We start from the raw sequence: 26,089 nt of genomic DNA, 5'->3' as shown, positions 1-26,089 counted from the left end.
TTTGGTATTTTAGTTTGTCACATGCAAACTGTCCAGTATACTATTTCTGCTTTGAAAAAACAATGGAAAAAAAAGAAAAACCCTCTCAGAATTGTTTTTACTAAAATTGGCTAATTGTGCTGTAAGGAAATGGCACTAAGATACGACAAAGCCTTCTTGTAGGAATGCAGAGAATCTATCCCAGGGAGTGCTTGCACTTGCAGAGAGCCAAGATACCATGGTTCATTTAGAGGCCCCCTCAGATTAAACGTGGTCCTAGAAGAATCCCTCAGTAAGGGGTTCTATTGGCAGTTGAACATTTTCTAAATTTAGCAATCAAAGGTTTCTTTTTTTCTTTTAAAGATTTTATTTATTTATTCATGACAGACACACACACACAGAGAGAGAGAGAGAGAGAGGCAGAGACACAGACAGAAGGAGAAGCAGGCTCCATGCAGGGAGCCCGACGTGGGACTTGATCCTAGGACTCCAGGATCATGCCCTGGGCCAAAGGCAGGCGCTAAACCACTGAGCCACCCAGGGATCCCCTCAAAGGTTTCTTAATATTGTTTTACTAGGAAGCCTCCAAAAGGATGGGGCTGGTTAATTATGGCAACAAAACTGACTATTAAGATACTGTTGAAATTGCAAGACCAATAAAATAAAATAAGATCATACAACTCTGAAAGAGAAGGAAACAATGTGTGGAAAGGGCTAACAAAAAGTTGTAACTAGAGACACAATAGAGGCCCTATGTTATCCACAGTCGTCAGAAAAGCTTCTCTTGGAAGGTGAACTCATGCTTCTTGAAGCAGGGGAAGAGCCAGTCTGGTAGGGGCAGAGTTAGAGAACATTCCAGGCAGAAGGAATCTATGGGGGCCCTGTAGGACCAAGAGCTTGGTGTGACTAAGGAATGGGAAAGCCAGAGTGGCCAGAATGCTAGAGGGAGAGGAGAGAATCTGGCTGAGGTTGAAAGAAGGAAAGGTTTTATTAAGGAGTAGAGATTTTCTTTTAATCTAAGTCTAATAAGAAGCTCTTGAAAAAAAAAATAAAAAAAAAAAGAAGCTCTTGAACGACTTTAAGTAGGAAGATAATTTTTTTTTTTAAAGATGTTCTGACCACCATGTTGAAAATGGATGGGAGAGTATTCATAGTGACAGGGATTCAGGAACTGGATAGTAGTTTCTGGTTGAGAAATGATAGAGGCCAAGATCAGGCTGCTGGAGATGGAGATGGGAAGTGGATGGATTTGAGGCATATTTTTAAGACAGACTTCATTAGACTTTATAATAGAGTAAATATGATTCTTTGAGAGAAAAAGGAATGAAGAATGACTTCTAGATTCTAGCTTTAGAAATCAGGTGGATGGGGATATCATTTGCTAAGATAAGGAAGACACTCTTTTGGGGGTAAATTCAAGGCTTCAGCTCTGGAGAGTTTAAACTTAAATGTGTTGAGAGCAGGAATTCACACATAATTAATAGCTAGAGGAAGAGTGAGGGCTGGAGGCATATATCTGGCCACCCCTGACAAATATGGTACTTAAAATTGTGTAAATGGATAAAAATTCTTAGGGATAGAGAGTAGAAAATGAAGAAAATAGAGCTCAAACCAAGTCCTCTGTGCTCCAACACTAGGAAGCAAGAGAGTCAAATGCTTCAGAAGGAAAAAGGTGAAGAGTATTTTAGGGAAGCAGTAGTCAACCATGTTCAATTCTGGGAAGAGGGCCAAGTTAAATGAGGACTGAACAGTGATTCAGACACATGAAGTTGTTACTAACCTTTGCAAGAGCAGTTTCTCTGGATTGGTGAGGGCAAAATTCATACTTTAGTGACATGAAGAATAAATGGGACATATGGAAGTGGAGAAATGTGGAGGCAAATTTTTTAAGAAGTTTGCCTATGATGTCCAGCAGAGCAATGAAATGGCCTCAGGGAGATATGGGGTCAAGGGAGGATTTTTTTTTTTTTAATAAAAGATGGGAGACATTAGGGCATGTTCACTTGTGGATGGAATTGATGCAATATATATGAGAGACTGGAAATGAAGAAGAGAGGGAAGTGAAGGGGTGATCTTGAAAAGCTGAGAGATGCAGGGTTTAGGTCATATATGGAAGCAATATTCAAAAAGAGAAACAGTTGAGATCTTTTTAGAATTAGTAAAAGCACATCTTCAGATTCAGTAAAGCTAAATGAGACTCAAACATAATAAATTTAAAAATAACCTAACCTATACAGATTATATAGAAACTGTAGAATACTAAAGGGCAAGCAAAGTCCGAAAAAAACAAACAAACAAAAAACAAAACCCCAAACCAAAATCAAAACAAAACAAAACCCTAACAGGTTATTTTTGCAAAAGGACAGCAATTATGATGAAAACAGTTCTCTTCAGCAAAAAGAAGCTAGTAGGTTATGGAAAAATTTCTGCAAAGTGCTCAGAGAAAATTACTACAAACCTAACTTTTATACCCAGCTAATTACCATTCAAGAGTGAGGATGAAGGATGAAGTAAAGATATTTTCCAGACAAATGTCATGAGTATTCACTCATAGATCCTCATTCTGAGAAACAGAATAAAACATGTATGTCTGAGGGAAGCATACTGAACCTGTGGAAAAGAACAGGATTCAAGAAGCCATGGTGAGCAAGAAATTGGCAATAAGGGTCAATCTAATCAAGCTCTGTCTGCATGAAATAATAACAAGATGACTAATTTCAGGGGACTTAAAAACAAACTGAAAAAATGGCATGAAAGACTGGAGAGGTTTAAAAATGTTAAAGCATTCTATGGTTCTCATAATTTGGAGTATGTAAGTAAAGCTGCTAATTGAGGAAGATTTCAAGTTAATTACACATGTATTACAATTTTGAGTATATGCAGAAAGAGTGGGATGGAATGTATAAAATGCATAAGGGAAAAGAAATAAAGATTTTATGGTGCCAATAAAGAGCAAGAAGGAAGAACACAAAGCCATAAAAAAGCACAGTAAGTACAGGGGGAAAAAAGAAGAAAAGTCCTTATACATATCTCTCTCTTTTTAAAATATTTTATTTATTTATTCATGAGAGACAGAGAGAAAGGCAAAGGGAGAAGCAGGATCCCTGCAGAGCAGGAAGCCTGACATGGGAGTTGATCCCAGGACTCCGAGATCATAACCTGAGCAGAAGGCAGACATTTAACTAAGTCACACAGGCGCCCCTCCTTATACATTTCTAATCATAATACATATCAATGGCTCTAATATCAAATAAAAGACAGAAATTTTCAGATATTCAAAAATCTTTGCAAGAAACACAATGCATAATATAATAGAAATGTTGAAAGTGAAGGAATAGAAAAAAACATGTGTAGCAAATGTTAGCCCACAGAAACTCCAAATAAATATCCTGATAAAAATATACTTCCTTTATTAGTGATAAAGATGGTATTTATATAATAATTAGAGATTTAATTTTACTGTAAAAGTATAATAATCCTAACCTGTTATGCACATGGTCTCAAAAAATATAAAGCAAAAGTGGAAAGAATTACAAGGAGAGACTGACAAATCCATAATCATAATGATTTTTTAACATCTGTTCACAGAAATTAATAGATCAAATAGATAAAGTTAATATACTGGCTGTAAAAGGGGCCTCATACCCAACAATTCATAGAATATGTACTCTTTTAAAACAATGCATGAAATGTTTATGCAAACTGACCACTAACCAAGCCTCAACATATAGAAGGAATCAATATGATAGAGATGGACTGTTCTGACTACAATTCAATAAAATTAAAGACCAATAGTAGCCCAGCCAAACCCAAGTGTATTTGGAAACTTAAAATAATTCTAAAATTCAGCAAAGAATATCTTAATAGAAATGACAAAATATTTGAAATTGAAAGACAAACAAAACACTCCTTATGGGGTACAGAAACTTTAAGTGCATATGTTAAAAAATAAGGTTGAATTTTTTTTTAAAGGTTGAACATTAGCAAACTAAGTATACTATTTAGGAAGCTAGAAAAATAACAAAGTGAGACAAAAAATAATAAAGATTACTGCCAAATATAATGAGATGGGAAGAAAAGATAAAAAGAATTTTAAAAGTAAGGTGATTTTAAAAGATTTCTAAAATAGGCAAACCTTAGGCAAGAATGATCAAGAAGAAAAACACAAGTGATAAAGAGAACTTAATGCAAACACAGTGAAGATATGAAATATAAATCTTGAGAATACTAGTTTAATACTAACAAAATTATAAGTTTTATGACATGGAAAATTTTCTTAAAGTATATCAGTTATAGGGATGCCTGGGTGGCTCAGTGGTTGGGCATCTGCCTTTGGCTCAGGGCGTGATACTGGAGTCCCGTGATACTGGGATCCAGGGCCACACTGGGCTCCCTGCAGGGAGCCTGCTTCTCCCTCTGCTTATGTCTTTGCCTCTTTCTCTCTCTGTGTCTCTCATGAATAAATAAATAAAATCTTTTTTTTTAAAAAAGAGTATCAGTTATAAAAAATGACCCCAGATAATATAGAAAACCTAAATTCAATTACATCCATTAAGTAATTACATCTATAGTAAAACTTCTACCGTCAAATATTTAAAGGTCCCAAATGATTTTAATGTGATCAATCCTTAACAAACGAATCATCTCTAACCAATATAGATTATTCCAGACTGGAGAGAAAAAAAAAGAAAAAAAGGTCCGGAATTCACTTTATGAATACAATCTTGACTCAAAAACTATACAAGAGCATGAAAGTAAGATTATAGGTCAATTTCAATTATGACTATAAATGTAAAAATCCTAAAAGAGAGAGAGAGAGGGAGAGAGATCCTACTGAATGCAGCAGTATTATTTTAAAATCTCATGACCAAGGGGGGCTTATTTCAGGAATTTAAGGTAGATGACATCTCACTAGACTTCACCACAATAACAAGAGAGAGAGAAACCACCTAATCATTTCAAAAATTAGAATACCACAGTCAATAAAATTCAACATCTATTCATAACAATAGTACTTAGCATACTAGGCATAGAGGGAACTCTTCTAAAAATAATTGATTAGAGGTATCTCTGATACACACATAATAGTCATCACATTTAAAGAGGAATCATTAGAATAATTTCCTTTAAAGTCAGCAAAAAGATAAGGCTGTCTATGAATGCTTCTCTTGAGCATTACCCTGCAGAGTTTAGCCAGCATAATAAAACAAGACAAAGAAATATATAATTGAAAGAAGAAAGAGGGCATCAAATTTGCTTATTATATATAAGAGCAATATGAAGAAATCAGTATTACTATTCATGAGCAATAACTCATTTTACTGACAATAAAATTAGACTCCATTTAAACAAAATCTAAAATAATTAGAAAATAAACACAGTAAGGACAATATAAGAAGAGAAATATTCTATATTCATGTATAGCAATGCTTAATATCATAAATATGTCAATTATACTCCAAATAAATCTATAAATCCAATACAATCTCAGTCAAAATCTCTATGGTGCTTTTCACAACACCTGACAAGATGGCCCTATTCTTCACATGGAAGAATAAAGCCAAAAGACTAGCCATGATAATTTTGAATAAGGAGGAGAATATAGGGAAAACACATCTGACCATATATCGAGACTTCTATAGTTACAAAAAAGTAAAACACTACAGGATGGACAGACCAGTGGTAAAGAGCAGAAAAGCCAGGGACTAAGTCACACATATGTGGAGAATTGGTTTATCTCCAAAGCGGCATTACAAATCAGTGGGAAAAGGATGTCGGCAAGATGAATTATTTCTTATTTCATCCACCTATCCACCCACTCACTATTCACTCATTTATTCCATACCTTACCTGCTGATTGCCTACTTTGAACCTGGCACTGCACTAGTCTTTGGATATACAAAGTTAAATCAGGAGAGCACAGACCTCCCTGCACTCAAGGATCTCATCAATAAGAATCAACAGGCAACCTAAATAATTATCCTATGGCAGTCTAATGGAGATTATAATACATTCTTTCTGAGAAGTCTGGGGAAAATGATCATTGAACTGGGTTTTGGAGGATGGATAGGAGTTCACCAGATTGGGAAAGATGGAGTTTGGTGGGGAAGTAGTGTTGACTGGGGTGGCAGATGACTTAAGGAGGACATTACAAGAAGAGAAAATGGCATGGCCAGAGGCCAGTGAGGGTGGGTTTGGTTTTTGAAAGGCATTCTTTCCTTGCTGGTCATGCAAAAAAGGAGTGACGAATTTTTTTCTGGAACATCACCAGTGGATAAGAAATTGCATGGGAAATATCTCCATACTTTGGGGTAAAAATGAAAATAACAATATTTAGAAATTTGGAGACTAGCTATAATGTTTACTTGACGTAGACAAAATAGAAATTAGGTTCTTGAATGCTTCAGGAAAAATCCAGGAAATTCCAGCCATTTTCTAAAATTTCACTTTTTGTCAATAGTTTTTAAAATAATTATGCATATCAAAATTGCATTTAATGCTTATTAGCCCTGCCCATATTTCCCAACATCATTTCTCATCGAGATAGCCCTACTGCCTTCTATCTCATTTCTCCAGCCAAACGCAGACAGATATTTTTTGAATAGCCAATAACTTCTGTCCCCCCACAAATCCACATTCCCACAGAAATAAAAAAAAAATGGGGACCGAGGGGAACGTAAAGTTAGTTAAACATTATTTTAGGCCCACTGCCTAACTTCCTCTTTGTGATGGGCCACTGTTTATTTTCATGGCTGATATATTGTTCAATTTTCTTTAGAGTCCACAAGGACCATCTCTAAACAGTAGGCTCCATGTAAAGCTGAGGTCACTCTCTGAACGCATTTTATTTGGGGTTGAGTTATGATGGCGACTCTCCCGATGAAATACCCCATATCTTGAAAAATCACTGATCAGCTTTTTCCATTCTGTGAAGTTTACTGATTTTCAAGAATATCTTTTCAGAAAAAAAAAAAAAAAAAGAACATTTTGCAAACTTTACGGCAGTAACTAAAATACCCTAGACAGGAAGAAAATACCCCAGACAGGAAGAATGTCTGTCCAAGACCATTATACTGGGCATGGTCTGCCTGGAATTCCAAAACCACACCAAACAGAAAAAGATGATATTACAGGAGATAAGGTATGTTTGACAAATAGCCCAGGAATGGCCACTTAGTGAAAACAAGAGCCAGAGTTGTGAAGAAAAATCTCAGGCGTTTAGCGAGTATCCTCTGACTTGACTCTAAATGAGCAGGATGTTATTTGTCTCACATCTGCTGAATCTGGAAGGCGGTATTCCCTGATGGTTTCATAACAAGCATGTTTTGATGGGTCAATGTAGACACCATCCAAGTGTGTAATCAGCTCAGACCAGGTTCTAGACTGTAAGTAAAAGAAAGTGCTATTTGTGATGTGCTACAGTTGAGAAATTTTGCGTTTCTTTGTCAGTGAGCATCGAGATTTCTGAACCTTGGCACTATGAACATTTTGGGCTGGATAAATCTTTGTCGTTGGACGATGTTTAGCAGCACCCCTGGCCTCTACCCACTAGATGCCAGGAGCACCCCTCAGCTAGAACAACCATAAATGCCTCTAGACTTTGCCAATACCCTGGGGGTGGGGGGAGGGCAAAAGTAACCCTGATAGACAGACAGTCACTGGTATAAACTAAAACCCTATCACCTCAGTTGGTCATTTTTAACTTTATTCTCTTACTTTGATGTAAAAATCAGGACTCTGGGTCCAAGGCAGTTTTGTCTTAGCTCCTTTATAATGCACAAAAGAGGAAACCAGAGGTGGCTAAAGTCACTTCCAACTACAAGTCATTGGGTTTTGGGTGTCATTGCCCTAGTTACCCGGAGGGCTGGAGGGCCGGCAGCTTGTCTGTGGTCAGCCGGAGGGTCAGCTCCAGTTGGCCTCCCGAGCTCAGCCAAGGGTCTTTCCTGTCCTTTACTGCTTTTCCCATAATCATGTGACATTGAACTCATGAGAAATTAGGTTAAACTTTGGACTTTTCCCTCTTGCAGGATCAGATGAAATACTGACCTTAAAGTGAAACTTCTCAGATGTAAGGGAAACAGCCGAGGGGAATTGCTCTGTCTGTGACAGGAGACTGGGTTGCCCTGAGAGGCCTGCTCAGCAGATGTTGCCAGAGAGCTGGGTTTCTCCACCAAGGCCCCACTCACTCCCAGATTTGTCTATTCAGCAGCTGTTCTCCTATCTTTAAAATAGGATCTAATGTCTAAAACACTGCCACAGAACTTTTTGGGAATCCTCCCTACTGCCTAAAGTGATACATTCTTGCACTAACTAACTTCCTTTCAGGTTTATGAGGGTATCAGTGCCAACATTCCTCTGACACTTCCCTGCCCACCCTCCTAAAAACTTCTAGCGCTCCTCCATTGTCTAGTGCATGTCTCCTCAACCCCAGCGTTACTGATGCTCGGGCTGGGCACAACTCTTTGTGATGGGTCCTGTGCTGGGCACTGTAGGATATTTAGCAGGATCTCTGGCTTCTACATGATACCCCATTAGTACAGCCCAGTTGTAAGGATCAGAAATGTCTCTAGACGCTGCCCAATGGCCAAAGAGGAGCAAAACCATTCTGGTTAAAAACTGCCCATTAGAAGAAGAGCTCATATTCTTATGTCACCAACTGTCTGTTTGGTACCTAGTAGTGCCTGGCACATAACTGGCCCTCAGTCCATATTTGCTGAATAAAAAAATAAATGCTTGTCTAAATAGTTTCCTCTTCTTAGAACTTTGAAAAATACCCAACTAATATTTATAGTAATCTTTGGAGCTTTTATTTTTCTTCCCACAAAACACAAAAGGAGTATTTCTCTGGACTTAAAATGCTAGAATCAGCCATTTAGTCATTTAGAATAGCCCCTTTGAATTATATGTCCTTTGGCATGAAACAAAACATAAAATTAATAACAGCTATGCACTTGATCAGACTCATCAGTACATGATTGATATTTGAGGACCAGCGTCACCACGCCATTTCCCTGGTGTGTGGCCTAAGCAAGGAGTCCCTCTTGGGTTTGCTGTCAAAAATCTATCTGCCTTCCACCAGACTCTGCTGTTGGAAAGACAGGCAAAATAGTGGAGACAAAGAAGGGCTAACACATGTTTATGAGGCCAAGGAGGATGAGACAAAGAGAGGGGTTTGCATATGGAAAGCAAAAATGTCTTGTTCCAAAGCAAATGACCACTGGGTTGATAAGAATGCAAAAAGCATGGGGCGCCTGGGTGGCTCAGCCTTTGAGTGTCTGTCTTCGGCTTGGGGTGTGATCCTGGGGTCGGGATTGGGTCCTGCATTGGGCTTCTTGTGGGGAGCCTGCTTTTCCCTCTGCCTGTGTCTCTGCCTCTCTCTCTCTTTCTCTTTGTCTCTCATGAGTCAATGAATAAAATCTTCAAAGAAAAAAAAACTAAAAAAAAAAAAGGGCAATGATAATCAGAGAATTTGGAAATGGGCCACATCACTCACATGGGGTGGTTGTGGTGCTGCCACACCCTGGACAGGTGTCCTGGCTGTAGGTCCAGGACACGCTCAGCCTCCCGAACTTCTGGCCTTGGAACCCAGGATCTTATGGGGTGGGTAGGCATGCACCGAAGGAACCTGCTGCAGGAGCATGTTTGTACACGTGGCATACCTGGGAATAGGGTGTACTGTGCAGCCTTGGTCCATGGAGAGTGGGAGGCATCAAAGGGTGTGTTGGGAAACCATTTCACTCATGTCCAAGACTGGGCCACATTTGAGAGTCACCGCACAAGAAGCTGAGACAAGAAGAGTAGGCCATGGCACGTGTCTCCTCCGCTTCCCCCGTGTGTAAGACACTGGGTAGCACTGGGTAGCACTGGGTACTGCTGAGTACTGCTACCCAGTAACACTGCTCAGCCTGACCCACTGGCCAAACAGGGAATGAGGACTGGCCTGGTGTACCTTGATATGGTCCCCCTCCCTGGCCCAATCTAGTGACCCTGATGAGGGCCTGCACCTGGAAGTACTTGAGTACAGCAAACGAAAGTGGGACAAGCCATGACCGAGGTCAAACTGTGCGGTGGGGTGGCGAGTGGGGAGACAGTCTCACTCAGGCAGGGCCAAGCGATGTCTGCTACACATGCTTTCCAGCAGTATTTACTGATGGCCTTCTCTGGGCCAGGCCCTGCTCTGGACATAGGGGTGTGAATCCTATGTCCCAGGAGTGAGTGTTTCCAGCTGGTAAAGGGAAAGCAAGCACACAAGTAAATGTGTAGCGTGCTAGTGGTGGGTGCTATGGAGTAAAGTAAAGCTGGTAGGAGGGTGGGGAAGGGCTGGGTGGGGGATACGAAGAGGATGGATGTGGAAGGGGCAGGGAGATGGACAGGAGACGGGGAACATGGGATAAGGTGGGGGTCCAGTGGTTTGCTATTCAACTTTTAGAACTTTCTGGGCCTCTGCTCTCCATCCATATTCCATATAAGGAAAGAGGAGTGTCCTGCCAGGCCTAGGTGGAGGAGAGAATTCAGTAGGAGGGAGTGATGTACATGCACATGTATACTGGGCTGAGTATCCAAGCAGGCTGAGCAGAGAAAATGCCTAGGATCCTCAGTTTGCTTCGATTTGGCCTACCCCACATGTGAGGTGAGCACCTTTCCCCCCCATTGGTCTCTTCTCTGCACCCTGTTCACTTCTGGCTCATTTCTGAACACAAGTTTTCACTCATGTCATTTGCATTGCCCAGAACACTCTTGCATCTTTCTATCCCGTGTCATTAATGAGACAGAAGAAACAGATGCTGGTAAAAAGAAGGAAGGGCATGAAGAAGTTAAGGGTAGAAAATAAATACAGATACAGAGAAAGCTAAACACAAAAGTACAAGAGAGGAGTGAGACAAAAAGATGAATAGCAAAATAATAACCAAGGCTAACCCAATCGGATGCCATAGACCGTAAGTGATTCACATGTATTCCTTAAATCTTACAACACTCCTATTCTACGGATAGGGAAACTGAGGCTGCAGGAACTAAGCTCCTCACCCAAAGTCAAGTTGTGGCCAGGAGAACCAAGCTGGCCACCCCAACATCATTGCTGTGCTAAGTGGGGAAGGAAGGAAGGACAGTGTTCCAGATTGTTGGGGCTCTGGAGTTCATTAGCCTGAAGATGCTGGAGCTTAGCCACAAGGTGTCATTAAGGTGGAGCATCTCAAAGAGAGCTATTCTACTTACAGGACAGTGTCTCTTTCAGTCAACTAGATAAAGAGATGCAGATGTAAAATAAGTTAAATAAAGGAGCATTTTTTCTGTCTATCAAAGAGTGTTCCTTTCAGAGAGGATCCTGTCATTTTCATAATTTTCTCAACAAACACCTCCCGATTCCGGTACGTGCAAGTAACCCCAGAGAATTTAGGATTTAAATGAGCAACAACTGCATTTGCATGTAGTGTTGAAAGTACATTATTATTGCATGAGATGAAGCATAACTTTACTTTGCTTCCAAAAGTTCTTATTCCCAGAACTAACTTGTCTTTTTCTAGACATGGAGAGTATGTAGGTATTAAGGAGCAGCACTGGGGAGAGCTGGGAGTTTCTTTCTTTCTTTTAAAGATTTTATTTACTTATTTGAGAGAGAGAAACGATCAGGGGAGGAGGGAGAGAGAGAGAAGCAGACTCCCCGCTGAGCAGGGAGCCCAATGTGGGGCTCTGGGGCTCGGTGTGGGGCTCCATCCCAGGACCCCGGGATCATGACCTGAGCTGAAGGCAGACGCTTAACCAACTGAGCCACCGAGGTGCCCCCAGAGTGGGAGTTTCTATTCATTCCTCTTGATGAAGTTCCTGGGGAGGGGGAGAGCCAGGAGATGGCTTTTTACCTGGGGAAGTAGTCCTTAACAGGGCAAAAAATCTTGTTGTGGGGTGAGGCATTTAGATCTGCTGGCAGATTGAAATCTCTCATAGGAGCTCCTGGGCAAGAGTGCAGATAGGGCCTAGCAAGGGTTATTTGCTGATAATCATGAAAATGTGATTATTTGTTCTTTTTATTGAATACTTACTTTATGCCTTACATAGTACTCTCAAATAACCCAAATTACAAATCAAGAGAGTTCCTGAATAAAGCCTATTAGATGTTAGCATAGAGAACAAATTTGTGTTTTAGGTCTTAATTTTACACTAATTCCAAGCAGATGGCAGGGAGCCTTTGATAAGAGTTTTCTTTGTTCTGTTGATTTAGTCGTGTTACTAAAACCCCACTGCTCTATTTATAGCACTGACCAGCTTTTAGAGTATTCTTCTAAAGACCATGCAAAATTCCCACTTAAAATTAGTTGGGGGTGAGGAGAAGGCTGAATGATGGTGGCGGGGGCGAGGAGTGACAGCGGGAACCACCCCCTCCTGGCCCTGCCACTCATTCTTAAGGATAGTGGCACGAGCAGTACCATTGAAAGCCACAATCAAGTGACACAGAGACTCGAGGACCTGCTATGCCTCAAAGATGTCTATTTAAAACACGGAAGAGAAACGCTTTGTCTGGCTTATGTATTTTCTTCTAACAACTTGTCTGTTCTCTGCCTTTTCTTCCTCGGTAGCTATGTTCGAAGAGATCACATCAAATAGATATGGACTTTTCAAGCAAACATTGAAAACACCGTTGATGGATTCCAGTGGTAAATAAGTAATACAGACCGCGTCAGAAACAGCACTATTTAAGAAAATGAGTTTCAACTTTCTTTTTGTTTCAGATGTCTTCGTTTCCCCTTCAGAGATCCGAGATGAAAGAAACTGAAACCGGTTTTGGAATTGTCAATCAACTAAATATGCTTGTGTGTTTTGCACACAAGCTCAGACGTGATATACAGAGGGAGAAGCTATTCCCACGCAAACACATATCGCAGTAAACGCATAGGTCCAATTGCTTCTTAAAGCCAGAAGAGTTGGAATTTTCAAGAGGAAGGACAAGAATTTGCAAGTCCAAGAAGATCCCTCTTCCCAGTCCATAGTGGTGCATCCACAGGATGCAAAGAATCAGGATTTCTGCCCAAAGTCAAAAAAATACTTTCTTCAGGCAAAAAAAAAAATTAATATGGATAAATACAGAAATGAGAAAAGAGAGAAAAAACATAAACCGCTTCCTGTGTCCCCAATCAGGCCCATCACTACTCAGCAATGGGCGAAATATCAAGAGCCTTGGCATCAATGAGGATCTATATAATGCAATTCTTCATCCTCATGCTAAATATGGAGAGCTGGATAATTCCATTCCTCAGCTCAATTATAGCATGCAAATGCCCGAGCCGCTCACTTTCTAAAAACAGCAGCAGGGCAAACAGACTGAACTGACATGAATGTATATTTAATAGACACATATTTGTCCTTATGAAGAACTGGAAAGCGACAGAGTGAAAGAATAAAAGAGGTTTCCCTGGTCACCTCTGACAAAGGGCTCTCTGGTTCCAACAGTTACTCAGGCTATTGGTCCTAAAGGAAGTAAGTTTACAAAAAAAAAAAAAAAAAAAAAAAAAAAAGCAGTTCATAATTTGCTTGCCCCCGCCTCTTCTTTTCTTCTTGGATTCTCCATCTCCACACTTTCCAACTTCCAAGTTGTCAGCCCATTTGCTGATAATTGGGGTCAAACCTCAAACTCCATCCCATCCCTCCTCCACTCCACGGCATCCCCGGCCAGGCAATGTGGCATCAGAATCCCCCCCCCCAGCAGCCCTGCTTGGAAAACACATTAGGGCAAAGGAAATAGGCCGTGATTTCTGACGTTAGGCCCTTTGCTACAAGCGCTAGTCCGAAATGAAGACGGCAGTGTTTCCAGTTTATAAACACACAGGGGAAGATCCACTAAAGCCCCCACCAGCTTTCCGTTATCTTTTTGTTTGGTCTGCTGAGCAGGATCAAGGCTGCCCCGGGAGGGAGCCCGGGGTGTGTGGGGGTGCCCCCCCTGGACCTGGAGCGCAAACAAAAGCTACTGGATGGTATCTCCTGTCATCGTTTGCTTTCACAGCTGTCGACACATAAACCAAAGGAGTTAGCATCCCTGAAAACAAAGACGGAACACAGACTGTGAAATGGGCAACTGTTTTCTGTTGCTCAGAGACAGCAATAGTCTTTAGAGCTACCCTGAGTGGAAAAGTACCGCCCGATGTTCCAGAAGACCTCCGGATGCCCGCGGCCTGGCCCGCGCCGCTGCTCCTCGGCCGGACAGCGGTTTGCAGCGGCAACGGGCCCAGCTGCCTGCAACTCATGTCACCCCCATGAAGGTGTTTCTAGGTGTCAGCACAGAGCACACTGCTTGCTGGGTGGGGGCTCCAGTTTGATACCAAGCAACGGTGCGAGGTCATGCATGGGGCCAGACGCGGAAAGCTGAGCAACGTGCCCTCTCGGTGCTTCACAAGCCAAGACGAGCCGGGAACGGCCAGGGGCACCCCTCCGCCTGCCCCCTGCCCCCAGAAGGAGGAGCGCAGCGGCTTGCTTACCTTGAAGTTGTGGGTCTTCTCGTAGTTGAAGTGGTTGTCGTTGTGCGTGAGGGCGGCCCTTCGGACCAGGGACGAGATCTGCGAACAGGCAAAGAGTTTGAGAGGGGGCCAGAGAAAGGCGCCTTTGACTCCCACCTTCACCCCCAAGGCCACGGCCAGCAGCTCCTGGCGTTTCCTGCCTTGCTTAGGCTTCCGAAGCACCGCACATTTTTTCTCATTTTCCGGCCACAGTTCCTCGGAGAACATAGTGCCTGCACCCCACATCCTTCTAGATTCCCCCGTGAAGGCTCAGCGCTGGCAGGTCTTCCGAACCGCGGCTAATGTCAGGCAGCAGATTCGAGGCAGCTGCGTCCTGTCTGCAGCGGCCCCGGGCATGTGACCTGGACGGGCTGCTTTGAGTGATGGAGGGGGCTCTGCGTCTGAATAAGGACGGGGCTGTTCGGTGCTAGTTCTTAGGGCCGACGTGTGCCTGAACAATAGCGCACATTCATGTGCACAGCAAGCCCCAGAAGCTGTATCCGGGCGCCGCCGGGCCCCGGGGGAGGCGGCAGGGGCAGGCGGCTTCAGGGCTCCCGCCACAGGACAGACCCCTCGTGCCTGTGCACATTTCATACACACACACACACACACACCCCTACTCGCTCTGACGTTCAAAGCCTGGGGCTGTATCCAATTATTTTGGGGCTCTGAACCCCATCCGGGGCTGGACTCTGGCAGATTAAACCTTTAAACCCTGATGATTGTTTAATCTTATGGGGATAAAGCCTGCCTCACTTAAAAAAAAAAAAAAAAAAACTGCCCTAGCACTTGAAGCTTAATTTTTATTCTTATGCATGCATTAAATCAGAGCAGTCTGAACAGTGACTGGGCATGGAAAAAGAGCATGGCATTTTAGCTCTGAGCTCTACAGCCAGGGTTTCAACAGAAGACGTGGGATGTCTTGCTCCCAGTCTCTCTCCTCCCCACCAGTGTGCGTGCACACACACACACACACACACACACACACACACACACACTGGAGACACAGGTGTTCCTTAACTAAAACCCAAACGTCAAAGTTGCCTTTATCTTAAATATGACATCTTGCATGTTCATTCTGTTAGCGCCCAAGCCTGATGCTCCCCAAGCCTGATGCTTCTTGAAAGCATCATCTGTTTGATGGGCTCCCCTGGGACCAGAAGTTTTGGACCCAAGTCTCGTCACTGTAGCAGTGAGGAAATCATTATGTCTGGGGAGAACTCCTGGTCTGCTGACAAGGTTCGATGCGGCTAATGCCCGCAAGTAAAATCAATGCTGTGGGAACCAGAAAGTGAGGAGAATGCGGGTAGCCAGGCCGTGGGGGTAGATGCACAGGCCAGGGGTGCCATCCTGGCTTCTACCGAGACAGGGCCCCACGTTTCAGCCCCTGCAAGCAGCCTTGTGGAGAATAAAGTGAGGTTGCTGTTTTCCTGTGGAATTCTTTATTCCTGACAATTACCATTGTCCTACCGTAGTTCAGAAGTGCATTCTCTCAGGTCACCCTTGTACCCTCAGGGGTAACAAGAGCCAATTTTTTTTTCTGTTTTTGAAGGGATGGGAAGGGAGGGGTGGAAGGAGACGGAGAATCTTAAGCAGACTCCACACCCTCCCCCCCCAGAGCCCGATGCAGAGCTCGATCTCATGACCCTGAGATCACGACCTGAGGTGAAGCCAAGAGTCAGACGCTTAACCAACGGAGTCACCCATGCGCCCTTAAGAGTCAATGTTTATATTGAACTACTGAGCACGATAACTTACGTTGTGCAGGGTGATATCTGCAATGTGTTAAAGGCACTTACGTGTTTACTTTTCAGCTCATGTGTATGAGAAACAAGACTTTGACTCCCATTTTTTTTTGGATGAAGAGATTGAGGCACTGAGAGGTAAAGCACAGGCCATTGGCTTAAGTGGCACAGCTCAGGACTTGAACCCAAAGTATCTGTGTCCAGCACCTGTGGTTCCTGAACACCAGGTCCTGGCCCAGATAAGCTGATATGGTGCCATGTCCTGCCATTTGTGTCCTGCTTGATCTGAAATACTGGCCAAGTCTGCCCCTCTTCCCATTCTTGCCCCACAGTATCTCCGCAGCACACTGCACGTGGCGGCACAGTATTCGTAGTCTGGATGCACCAGCCCAGAAAAGGTCAGTGATTCTCCACGGCCTAACCGTGTTGGGGCATTGTGGGTTTTTCATGACCTTGTCTCAGTCTACCCGGCTCATCTATTTGCCGGCACTCCCCTCCATAAATCCTACAAAACCTCTCTTCTCTGACACACCCCTCACCTCAGTAGCTGCCTCTGTCTTGTAGCATCTTCCAGTATCATTCTACATGTTGATAGGCTCAACAACATTCACATTCTAACTCAAATGCCACCCTCTCCGAAAAGTCTTCTCCAAACTCCCCACTGGAGGCCAACTATCTCCTCTGAAATCCCAAATAGCTTTTTCCACATTTTTCTGATTTCACTTGTCGCGTTCTAACTTATATGACAGCGATTTATGCTTGCCCCTGCCCTATTGAGAAATCATCATGACACGCTCTATTGTCTAATTCACCTGTTTCTTCTTCACAGGTACCTAATAAAATTCCTTGCCATGGTAGGCACTGAATTAATTAATATAAGTTGCCAGGAACTACCTGTACCTATGGGAAGCCAGCATTGTGGAGGAAGCTGTGCAAAAGTGACTGTATGGGGTAGGGTCTCCTGTCTATCTTATGATCCCCCATCACCATGCGTTAGCTTCCAAGGACCTAAACCTCCAGTGATCTGCCTTGCTGATGGGCCCCACCAGACTGCTCATCACCTAATCATAAAGGACATCTGTCACTCAATGGGATTGAGTGGAAACATGGTATATCTTTGAAAGGCTTGTAATCTTTAGCCTAAAGACAGAAAGGGAGAGAGAAGGAATAGCGTCCCTTCCCAAACCTTCACTGCTAGCTAGTCCACAGAGGCCTTTTGGTGGTGAGCCATTCTGTGTAAAATGGATTCTCTGAACTAAGCTAGGCTAATTATATGGATGTATGGTTTTAGAATCTAATAAAACAACTCCTTAAATGGAAAGTGGGCAAAAAGGATCTCCTTTGCCTTTTGGTACATGGGTGGTTGAACACAAGGAGATTTAATATTTTATCTTGTGTCTGTGCCTTTACTTATAACAAGTAATTTTTACTTCTATTTGTGACACTGGTTTCTTTTTCGGATATTTGTTCCATAGAATTTACCCAAACACAAGATGCATTCAGACACGTGAAGGAACCACACAGTGGCTACTTAAGATGCATCTTTACAAGGAACCAGAAGTGCTGGCATTTGAGTGAGCATTATTGTGAGTAGTGTGGATGACCCCAGATCACCCTCTTACTACAGGAAAAGCGATTACAAACATCTCTTGGTAAAATTCCCCTCTTAACTCCGTCACACAGAGCTCGTCTTCGCCCAAGCATCTCAAGGATAGCGCCTTGGTTTCTTTTATAGCCCCCATAATGACTGAGCCATGCTCTCTATACACGGTGGACATTTAATAGTTTTGCTGACAGTCCTTTCTAGCAAAAAATTTCTGTCTGACCTAGTTTTGTCTACACATTCATTAGAGGAAGCACATTTCCCTACATGCTCCATGTAAATCAGGGATTCTCAACCGTGGAACCACTGACATTTGGGACCAGATAATTCTTTGTTGTGGGAGGCTGCTCTGTGCACAGTAGGGTGTTTAGTGGTATCCCTCGCCTCTACCTGCTGATGCCAACGGAACCCCCCAACTGTAGTAATCAAAAATCTCTCTAGACATTGCCAATTTTCTCCTCTGGGGCAAAACTACCTACAGCGGGGAATACCTGGGTTAGGTTAATAACACAAATATTTATCAGCATGCTTCCTATGTGCCAGGTGTGGTACTAAGTACTTTACATACATTGACTCATTTGAGATTTATAAGGTAGGGATTATTATAATGATCCCCACTTTACAGATGAAGAAATGGGAACTGAGAGTTTAAGTGATGTGCCCAAGGTTACACAGCAGGTAAGTGGTAGGGCTGAGATTAGAACCCAGGCACAACTAACTAGGTCTATGCTTTTTTCTTTCTTTTTTGCTATGAACAAGTATTTTTTATTTTTTAATAATAAATTTATTTTGTATTGGTGTTCAATTTGCCAACATAAAGAATAACATCCAGTGCTCATCCCGTCAATTGCCCCCCTCAGTGCCCGTCACCCATTCACCCCCACCCCCTGCCCTCCTCCCTTTCCACCACCCCTAGTTCGTTTCCCAGAGTTAGGAGTCTTTATGTTCTGTCTCCCTTTCTGATATTTCCCACACATTTCTTCTCCCTTCCCTTCTATTCCCTTTCGCTATTATTTATATTCCCCAAATGAATGAGACCATATAATGTTTGTCCTTCTCCGATTGACTCATTTCACTCAACATAATACCAAGTTTGTTTTTGATTGTGTTTAAATACACGTAACATAAAATTTACCATTTGAACCATTTCAGCAATTCAGTGGCATTAAGCACATTCACTAATGCTCTGGAATCATTACAACTCTCCAGAACATTCCCATCACCCAAAATGAGACCCCACACTCATTAAGCAGTCACTCACCATCCCCTTCTCCTTCTGGTCCCTGGCAGCCACAAGTCTGCTTTCTATCTCTATGGATTTCCCAGTTCTGAATATTTCATATAAACGGGATCATACCATATATGGCCTTTGGGGACTGACTTCTTTCACTCAGGAAAATATTTTCACGGTTCATCTGTGCTGTAGCACGTACCAATATTTCATTGATTTTTATTCCTGAATAATAATCCATTGTATGGACACACTACATTTTGTTGATGTGCATTTGCACTGTTTTTACCTTTTGACTATTGTGAATAGTGCTAACAAGTTTTTGTTTGAACACTTAGTTTCACTTCTTTTGGATGTACAATAAATCTTTGCTTTAATCTACCCTGGAAATGGCCTCATTGAAATAAGGTCCACATTTAAAAATATCCAGGGGTTAAAGGCCCAAATTATTCTCTTCCCCACTGTTAACCATTAGCAGCTCCCAGGGCTGGTGTTTCCTGGTCTGTTTTTTAAAGAGGAGACTTTTGTTTTCCCTGAAGCCTCTTCCAGAGCAGGTGCTACTTAAGATGCTTTTGGAAGTAGGTGGGGCTATAAATAAATAGTGAAATAAGCTCACCACTTCCTTTTTCCTTTTTATAAATTAAAGGTTTGGATTCTATTTTTTGCGGCCTCTCACTGCCCTTCTTTCTATGAGGAGGATCCTGAAGCCAAGAATCAGGTAGCAAGAAGGCAGTGGAAGGGTGTCGGGTGAAGACAAGGAGGCAAGGGTGGGGCAGGGGGGCGGGAAGATGTGGAAAAAGGAAGCCCACTGGGGTGCTCATGTGCATGCAGAGTGCCCAGGAGAGAGGGGCGGTGGGAGAAAGAGGAATACCCTTCCCTCTGTGCTGACTTTAGTCATCTAGCATCATAAGCCCAGAGGGACCTCAGAAGTTTGTCCACCAGAGGCCCCCTCTCTCCACCTGACTCGGGCAGCCCCATCTCTAGGGGACCATGACATTCTGCCTTTTTAGTACTAATTTCTAGAAAGGGTGATCTATCATCAACCTCCCATTCTTCCTCAGACTTCAAGTAAATCCCATTCTGCATTTTAAAGAAGGTTCATTGAAAATGTCATCATCCGTCCCTGGAGAGTCTCTCTCCACTATTCCAGCCCCAGCTCTTGTGTTCCTGGGCTTCTCTGTCCCTTGAGTCTGAGTCCCCCTTAGGGGGTGACAGCCTGAGCTCCACCCCGGCTGCAAGCTCTACCCTGCAGCTACAGGCAGCTGTTGCCTCATGGCAAGTATTGGAAATGGAAATCGATACCACTAATGCTGTGAGGGTGTCCTGAGGAGAGCTCTTTGATGTACTGCTGGTGTTTGGATGAGGTAGCTCGTGTCTGGGGAGAAAGCTGGCCATGGATCAAATGTCTCATGTGCATTGATCAAATGATTCTATTTCTAGGATTCTCTTATGGTTTTCAGACATGGGGCGCCTGGGTGGCTCAGTCAGGTAAGCGTCTGACTCTTGATTTTGGCTCAGGTCATGATCTCAGGGTTATGAGATCAAGCCCTGTGTCAGGCTGTGTGCTGGGTACGGAGTCTGCTTAAGATTTTCTGTCTCCTTAACTCTCTGCCCCTCCCCTGGCCTCTCCCCCACAAAAACAAAACAAAACAAAACAAAACAAAACAAAACACCAACCAACCAACCAACCAAAGATCTTCAGATGAATTAGTTAGAAAAGATACATAAAGAGATATTTATCCTAACACTACTAATGAGAAATGAGAAAAGCCTTACATGTCCAAGAGAGGGGAGAGGTTGAATTATGGTGTAAACATGTCATGGAATATTATATACATATATTTTTTAAAGATTTTATTTACTTACTCATGAGAGACAGAGACAGAGAGAGAGAGAGAGAGAAAGAGAGGCAGAGACACAGCCAGAGGGAGAAGCAGGCTCCATGCTGGAAGCCCGATGTGGGACTCGATCCTAGGTCCCCAGGATCATGCGCTGGACTGAAGGCAGCGCTAAACCGCTGAGCCACCCGGGCTGCCCGGAATATTATATACATATTAACAAAGATGATTAAAATAACTTTTAATGATGAAGGGATATGCTCCTGATATAATGAAGTTTGGTAAGAAGTAGGCTCCTGAACCATCTATACTATGATTCCCACTTTTGTTAATTTGATGACACTGGAAATATCAGAAAAAACTTCTCTAACACACCAAACTGTTGGAGATAAGTGGCAGTCATCTCTGGGTGAAGTAATTTTAATTGACATTTACTTTCTTCTTTTTCATTAATTTTGGAGTTTCCTACATTGATCACATTCTATTTCCATTATATAAAGATGTGGATTTTGTAAAAGTACATTATAAAAAGTTTGTTGGGTTTAGTGTGCCTTGATAATAAATCCATAACATCATAGATGACCTTTGAGCTCATCCAATCCTGCCTGCCGTTTTTACAGGTGAGAACCGAGGGTCTGAGAAGTTCATGATTTGCACCCGCTCCATTCCCACGTGTCACAGGGCTATTCTACAACTAGATCTAGAACCAGATCCAGGCTCTGGTTCTCTTGCTTGTGAGATGACAACAGCTGGTGCTTCTCACACTGGGGCTAGCCTCAGAACCCCCAGAAGGCTTGTGAAAACACAGACCGTTGGGCAGCCCCAGCATTTCTCACTCAGTCAGTGGGAGAGCATGCCTAACAATCTGTAGTTCTAACAGGTTTCCAGGTATTGCTCATGTTGATCCACACTTTGAAGACCCATTTTGTGCTTTCCATTGAATTTATGGGTCTCAACTTTGATGATATTTACGTGGGAACAAAACAAAAGCCATGTTCAAGCTCCGTCTAGGGCCACTTAAATCCAAATTTCTGGGGATGGACTCCTAACTTAAAAAAAAGAAATCCTCTAGGAGATTCAAATATACACTCTTGGCATTGAAAGCTGCTGTACGAATCTCAAGGGCTTCAATCCAGGGAAATTGTTAGAGAAGATGGAGGTGTCCAAGTGCTAAATGCTGTTGAGCATCCTCCCCTCCCACAAGGAATCGATATCTTTCCAAACATGTGAACATGTTTCTATGCCACCCCACCTCCACCTGCCATTGTGCTACTTAAAACCTCCATGGATTCTTAAGCTAAAAGCAAAAATCCAAACCATGGCCTACAGGGGTCTGTGTAGGCCCCTGCCGCCTTTCCAGCCCTGCTTCCCTTCCCTTTCTTCCTGTCATCTTGAGAATTTATAACAATAAACTATTGATACACTTTTAAAATTATTGTTCATGACCCTTTTTAGACTGTTAGCTTTATGACATCAGGTGCTGTGTGTGCTCTCATCACGAATAAGACCCCAAGGCCATACCTTGCACTGGGCACAAAATAGGCTCTTACTAAGTTATGCTGAATGAATGAATCAATGAATGTCCATGGCCATAAAGTATCTTGAGGTCAAAGGACCACCATAGAGGCTCATTATCATCACTGCTTATCTAGTTGTACTCTTGTGAGCCTCTGATATAAAAGCCACTGGCCATGCACTTAGGGTTTTCTTTTGATGAAGTGGTCGGATCCCTTGTGTCACAGGATGAGGCCCTGGAAATGGGGAGATCCTGCAGGCCAGGCCCTGAAGGATACAACCAGGTTTGGCAGTAGAGTAATATTAAAAGTAGCATCGCATATTTGTGGGGTATGTTATAGTGTATCTTTCCTGTATCAAGAAGGTAGAGTGGGTATCATTATCCTCACTTTACAGTTAAGGAAACCAAGGTGCTAACAGGCATGTCCAGGGGAATAGAATCCAGTGTCTTGATTCTCTTTCCATGGGAATGCCTGACACTTCGGTTGTGGCAGATCAGCAGTGGTGGCTAACAGCTCACTGACACAAGGACTCATCTCTCCTCTCTGTTCCCAGAGGCTCTTTAGAAACTTTTAACATGGGGTACTCCCCAAAGTTCTATGAACATATCTCCAGCGATTAACATGAGACCAACACTAGCTTGGCACTCACAGAAGCTCCGTTGCATAAAAATAAGTACCCACCTTTTTCGCAGTATTTCTACTTTCCTTGCCTTCTATCAAAATGACTTATAATTTTACAAAGAGTCAGCATGTTCTTATAGTTTTCTTAGACCCTTCGTTCACTTCCCACACATATGTCTGGGCTGCATGTTATTTCCCCAAAGCCACAAAACATTAAACCTTGCCCAGAGACACTCAGTAAAATGCTGCAGGCATCTAGTCAGCTCAAAACAAAAAATATAAAAATATATACACGCATACATATATACATTATATGTATACATACACACACATACACATATAGGACTGGTGGATATGGGGCAGGAATTACAATTTTTGCGGTGGCATCCTAGATGTGCCTCTCTATTCCTGATAGCAAGTGAAAAAAATCAGAAATTTTAAGTGAAATAAGCTCAGATTCCTGAATGATAATCAAAGGGATGGTTTCCTTTTATTAATGCCACTAAGCCCAGCCTAGTTGATCCCATGTACTCTGAACACTACCGATGCCAGATAAATATTCCTTGCTCCTCCTAAGAACTGCCCCAGCAGTGTTTGCTATATTCTCTGCTTTTGGTTTTAAGCCCTGAAATAGGAGGAAGATAATACAAGGATGTGGCTGAGCTGCAAGCTTATCCCCATGACTGCTAAAAAAATGCGAGACAGCAGGTGGGACCCTGCCATCTCTCCTGCCCACATGCTGGTCAGAGCTGCAGAATCCTGGTGTCATCAGAGTCCATCAAAACGCCAGGGACTGAGGGCTGCCCTGGCTGACTCCTAAAACTGCCAGTGACCTCCAAAACTGCTGTGCTCTGGTCCGAGGAGAAGGAGCCTTTATCTCTGATGGCACAACATGCCCAGCTGCCACTCCAATTGTTCTCCAGGGACAGATGGCCACTCTCAATACGAGAGGCACAAAAGGGCTGAAGGACCGGTCTTTTACGACTCATTTCCCCTCATCCACAGCAGTAAGTGTTCACCCCAAACTGAAGGGCCTGTGTGGTCTCTAAAACGGACCAAAGCACCTTGTTTGGAAGCAGCTAAATAATCTGATACTTCCTGGGTTGACCGAGTGTGTAATGTTATCATTGCTGTTCTCCCTGCATCACTTCTCCAGCTGTTTTATTGGGGTGGAGGTCAACGATTTTGGCTAATTGCTGATGTCTCTCACAGACGCCTCAGAGGTGGACACAAAAAATCCTCTGTGTTAGAGACAGACTCTCTAGGTTGTGTTAAGCATCTCACACATTTGAACCCGTAGTTGTTGCTGTTTTTGCGCCCAGTTTTTAAAAGAGGGAAGAATAGAGTGGATACATCACTGTAGTCATCCATTTACTTAAATGAGAACTTTAAGACTCTCAGATTTCCTATGTGCCAAGTTTAAGAAGGTCTGGCCGGGTTATTTTTGAGAGAATGGAGCACTTGTTGAATCAAGTGCCTTAAAATTGCTTTAGAATATTTTAGGTAACCTTTTGTAAAACTAAGACCCAGAGAAACAATACATATTTTAAGGGAGAAGCTGTTATTACAAAGTTCCCAGCTGCTGTCTTCCTCCTCTTCTCATAGTCCACATTCATTTCCTTTTCTTTGTATTCCCTTGCTGTCATGTACCTTCCCTTCATCAGGCCAAAGAAGCAGTTGCCCCGAATGATCGACCTATGTGTTTTATTACAAAAGTCAAAGATGCTCCATTTCTGGCTTATGGCACCCAACTGTATAGTAGAACCCAACTGTACTTCCTCTTACACTTTCCTTGCCACTGTAGCTCACCCAGCTGAGCCTGAGAAATCTCTGCCAGAGGCTATAGGTTTGCTGAATTACATTCTCTCGTCATACTGCAGCCTGGCAATTTGCAGAGCAAAATGTGCCAAAGAGTCCCAAACTACTTTTCACCAGGTACTTTGGTAAACAACTGGGGTAAGGCGCACCTTTACTAGAAGAAAAAAAAAAATCGAATTGACCAGCTGTTTTCTGCATGCAAACTCTCCTATGTTGCAAAGGACAAAGACTCCGATTAAATGGCTTTTCAAATTTTCACAAAAAAAAAAAATCTCAAATCCCATACTGGGCTTTTACAGTGAGCAATCACCCAAACAAAATAGTCTCTGACGCCATTCACAGCTGTGCAGCTGATATTGCCCGATATAGCTCCTGGGGCTATTTATGAACCCAGCAGTTTGAAATATGGATGCCTGCAAATTCCAAATGTGAATTGAAGCTTATTTCTGTTCTTCTGTGTGACTGGGATTTTCAAACTCTACAGTTGGTCCTCATATCTGTGTGTTGGCCAGCCTTATGCCAAGAACATGACCCTGTAGCTCCTTCCCAGATGCAATGTCAGAGTATGTGGGGTGATGCAGACACTTCCACCAGTAGGTGCCGGCTCTGGGAAGACAGACTGTCATGCTCATGTGTAAGCACCCATGCTGCAGAGGGATAGCTCAGTATGAAACGACCACATCCACTTTGACCTCAACTCCGTTTTAATGCAACAGAATTATTCTTGGACATGTTTCAAACATAGTTTTTTCCTTCCTTCCTTCCTTCCTTCCTTCCTTCCTTCCTTCCTTCCTTCCTTCCTTCCTTCCTTCCTTCCTTCCTTTCCTTCCTTCCACAAAAATTTATTAGACACTGATTGTATATCAGACCCTGTTTAACATCAATGGGATAGAGTAGTGAACAACTGACAAAAATCTCCACTCTCTTGGACTGCAGACATAAACAAAACTTATAAGTATATTATAGATTATTCTAAGAAGAGGTAAGTGCCATGAAGAAAAATAAACTGAGAATATAGGCTAGGGGTGGAGGGTACAATTTGTGGAGGGTGCAATTTAAAGCAGAATCATCAGGAGAGGCCTCAATGAAAAGGTCACAGTTGAGAAAAGACTGGCAGGAGGTAACGGGGTGAGCCATGCTGATGTCTGCAGGAAAAGCCTTCCAGGCAGAGGGTATGGCAAATGCAAAATCCCTGAGAGAGGAGTGAGGTTGGCATGTTCAGGAAATAGCAAAGATAGGGGCACCTGGGTGGCTCAG

At 42.8% G+C, this 26,089-nt stretch overlaps 1 protein-coding gene and 1 long non-coding RNA gene across 4 annotated transcripts in view; one reads left to right on the top strand and one right to left on the bottom strand.

Moving 5' to 3' along the window:
* The window catches only part of CHN2 (chimerin 2), a 295,757-nt gene that overhangs the window by 19,793 nt on the left and 249,875 nt on the right, over positions 1-26,089 (bottom strand). The window contains exons 1-2 of one of the 2 annotated variants that reach the window (XM_038557213.1): positions 14,621-14,866; positions 14,442-14,519 (exon numbers count right to left, since the gene is read on the bottom strand). In XM_038557213.1, coding sequence (XP_038413141.1) covers positions 14,442-14,519; positions 14,621-14,659 — 117 coding nt within the window. In that variant the 5' untranslated portion in view covers positions 14,660-14,866. Of the gene's footprint in view, positions 1-14,441; positions 14,520-14,620; positions 14,867-26,089 lie in introns of those variants that run through there. The other variant, XM_038557212.1, reaches the window with a different exon arrangement.
* On the top strand, positions 13,491-24,775 carry LOC102152224. 2 transcript variants are annotated; one of them, XR_005369631.1, is made up of 5 exons: positions 13,491-17,155; positions 17,680-17,790; positions 19,685-19,756; positions 20,479-20,526; positions 23,638-24,775. It is a non-coding gene; the product is annotated as an uncharacterized LOC102152224 (long non-coding RNA). The 2 variants fall into 2 exon arrangements; XR_005369630.1 differs by lacking the exons at positions 20,479-20,526; positions 23,638-24,775 and having other exon boundaries at positions 13,491-16,602; positions 17,034-17,155; positions 19,685-20,422.

Source organism: Canis lupus, chromosome 14 (genome assembly GCF_011100685.1).
Source record: "Canis lupus familiaris isolate Mischka breed German Shepherd chromosome 14, alternate assembly UU_Cfam_GSD_1.0, whole genome shotgun sequence".
Classification (NCBI taxonomy): domain Eukaryota; kingdom Metazoa; phylum Chordata; class Mammalia; order Carnivora; family Canidae; genus Canis; species Canis lupus.
This window is presented reverse-complemented; position numbering and strand designations above follow the sequence as displayed.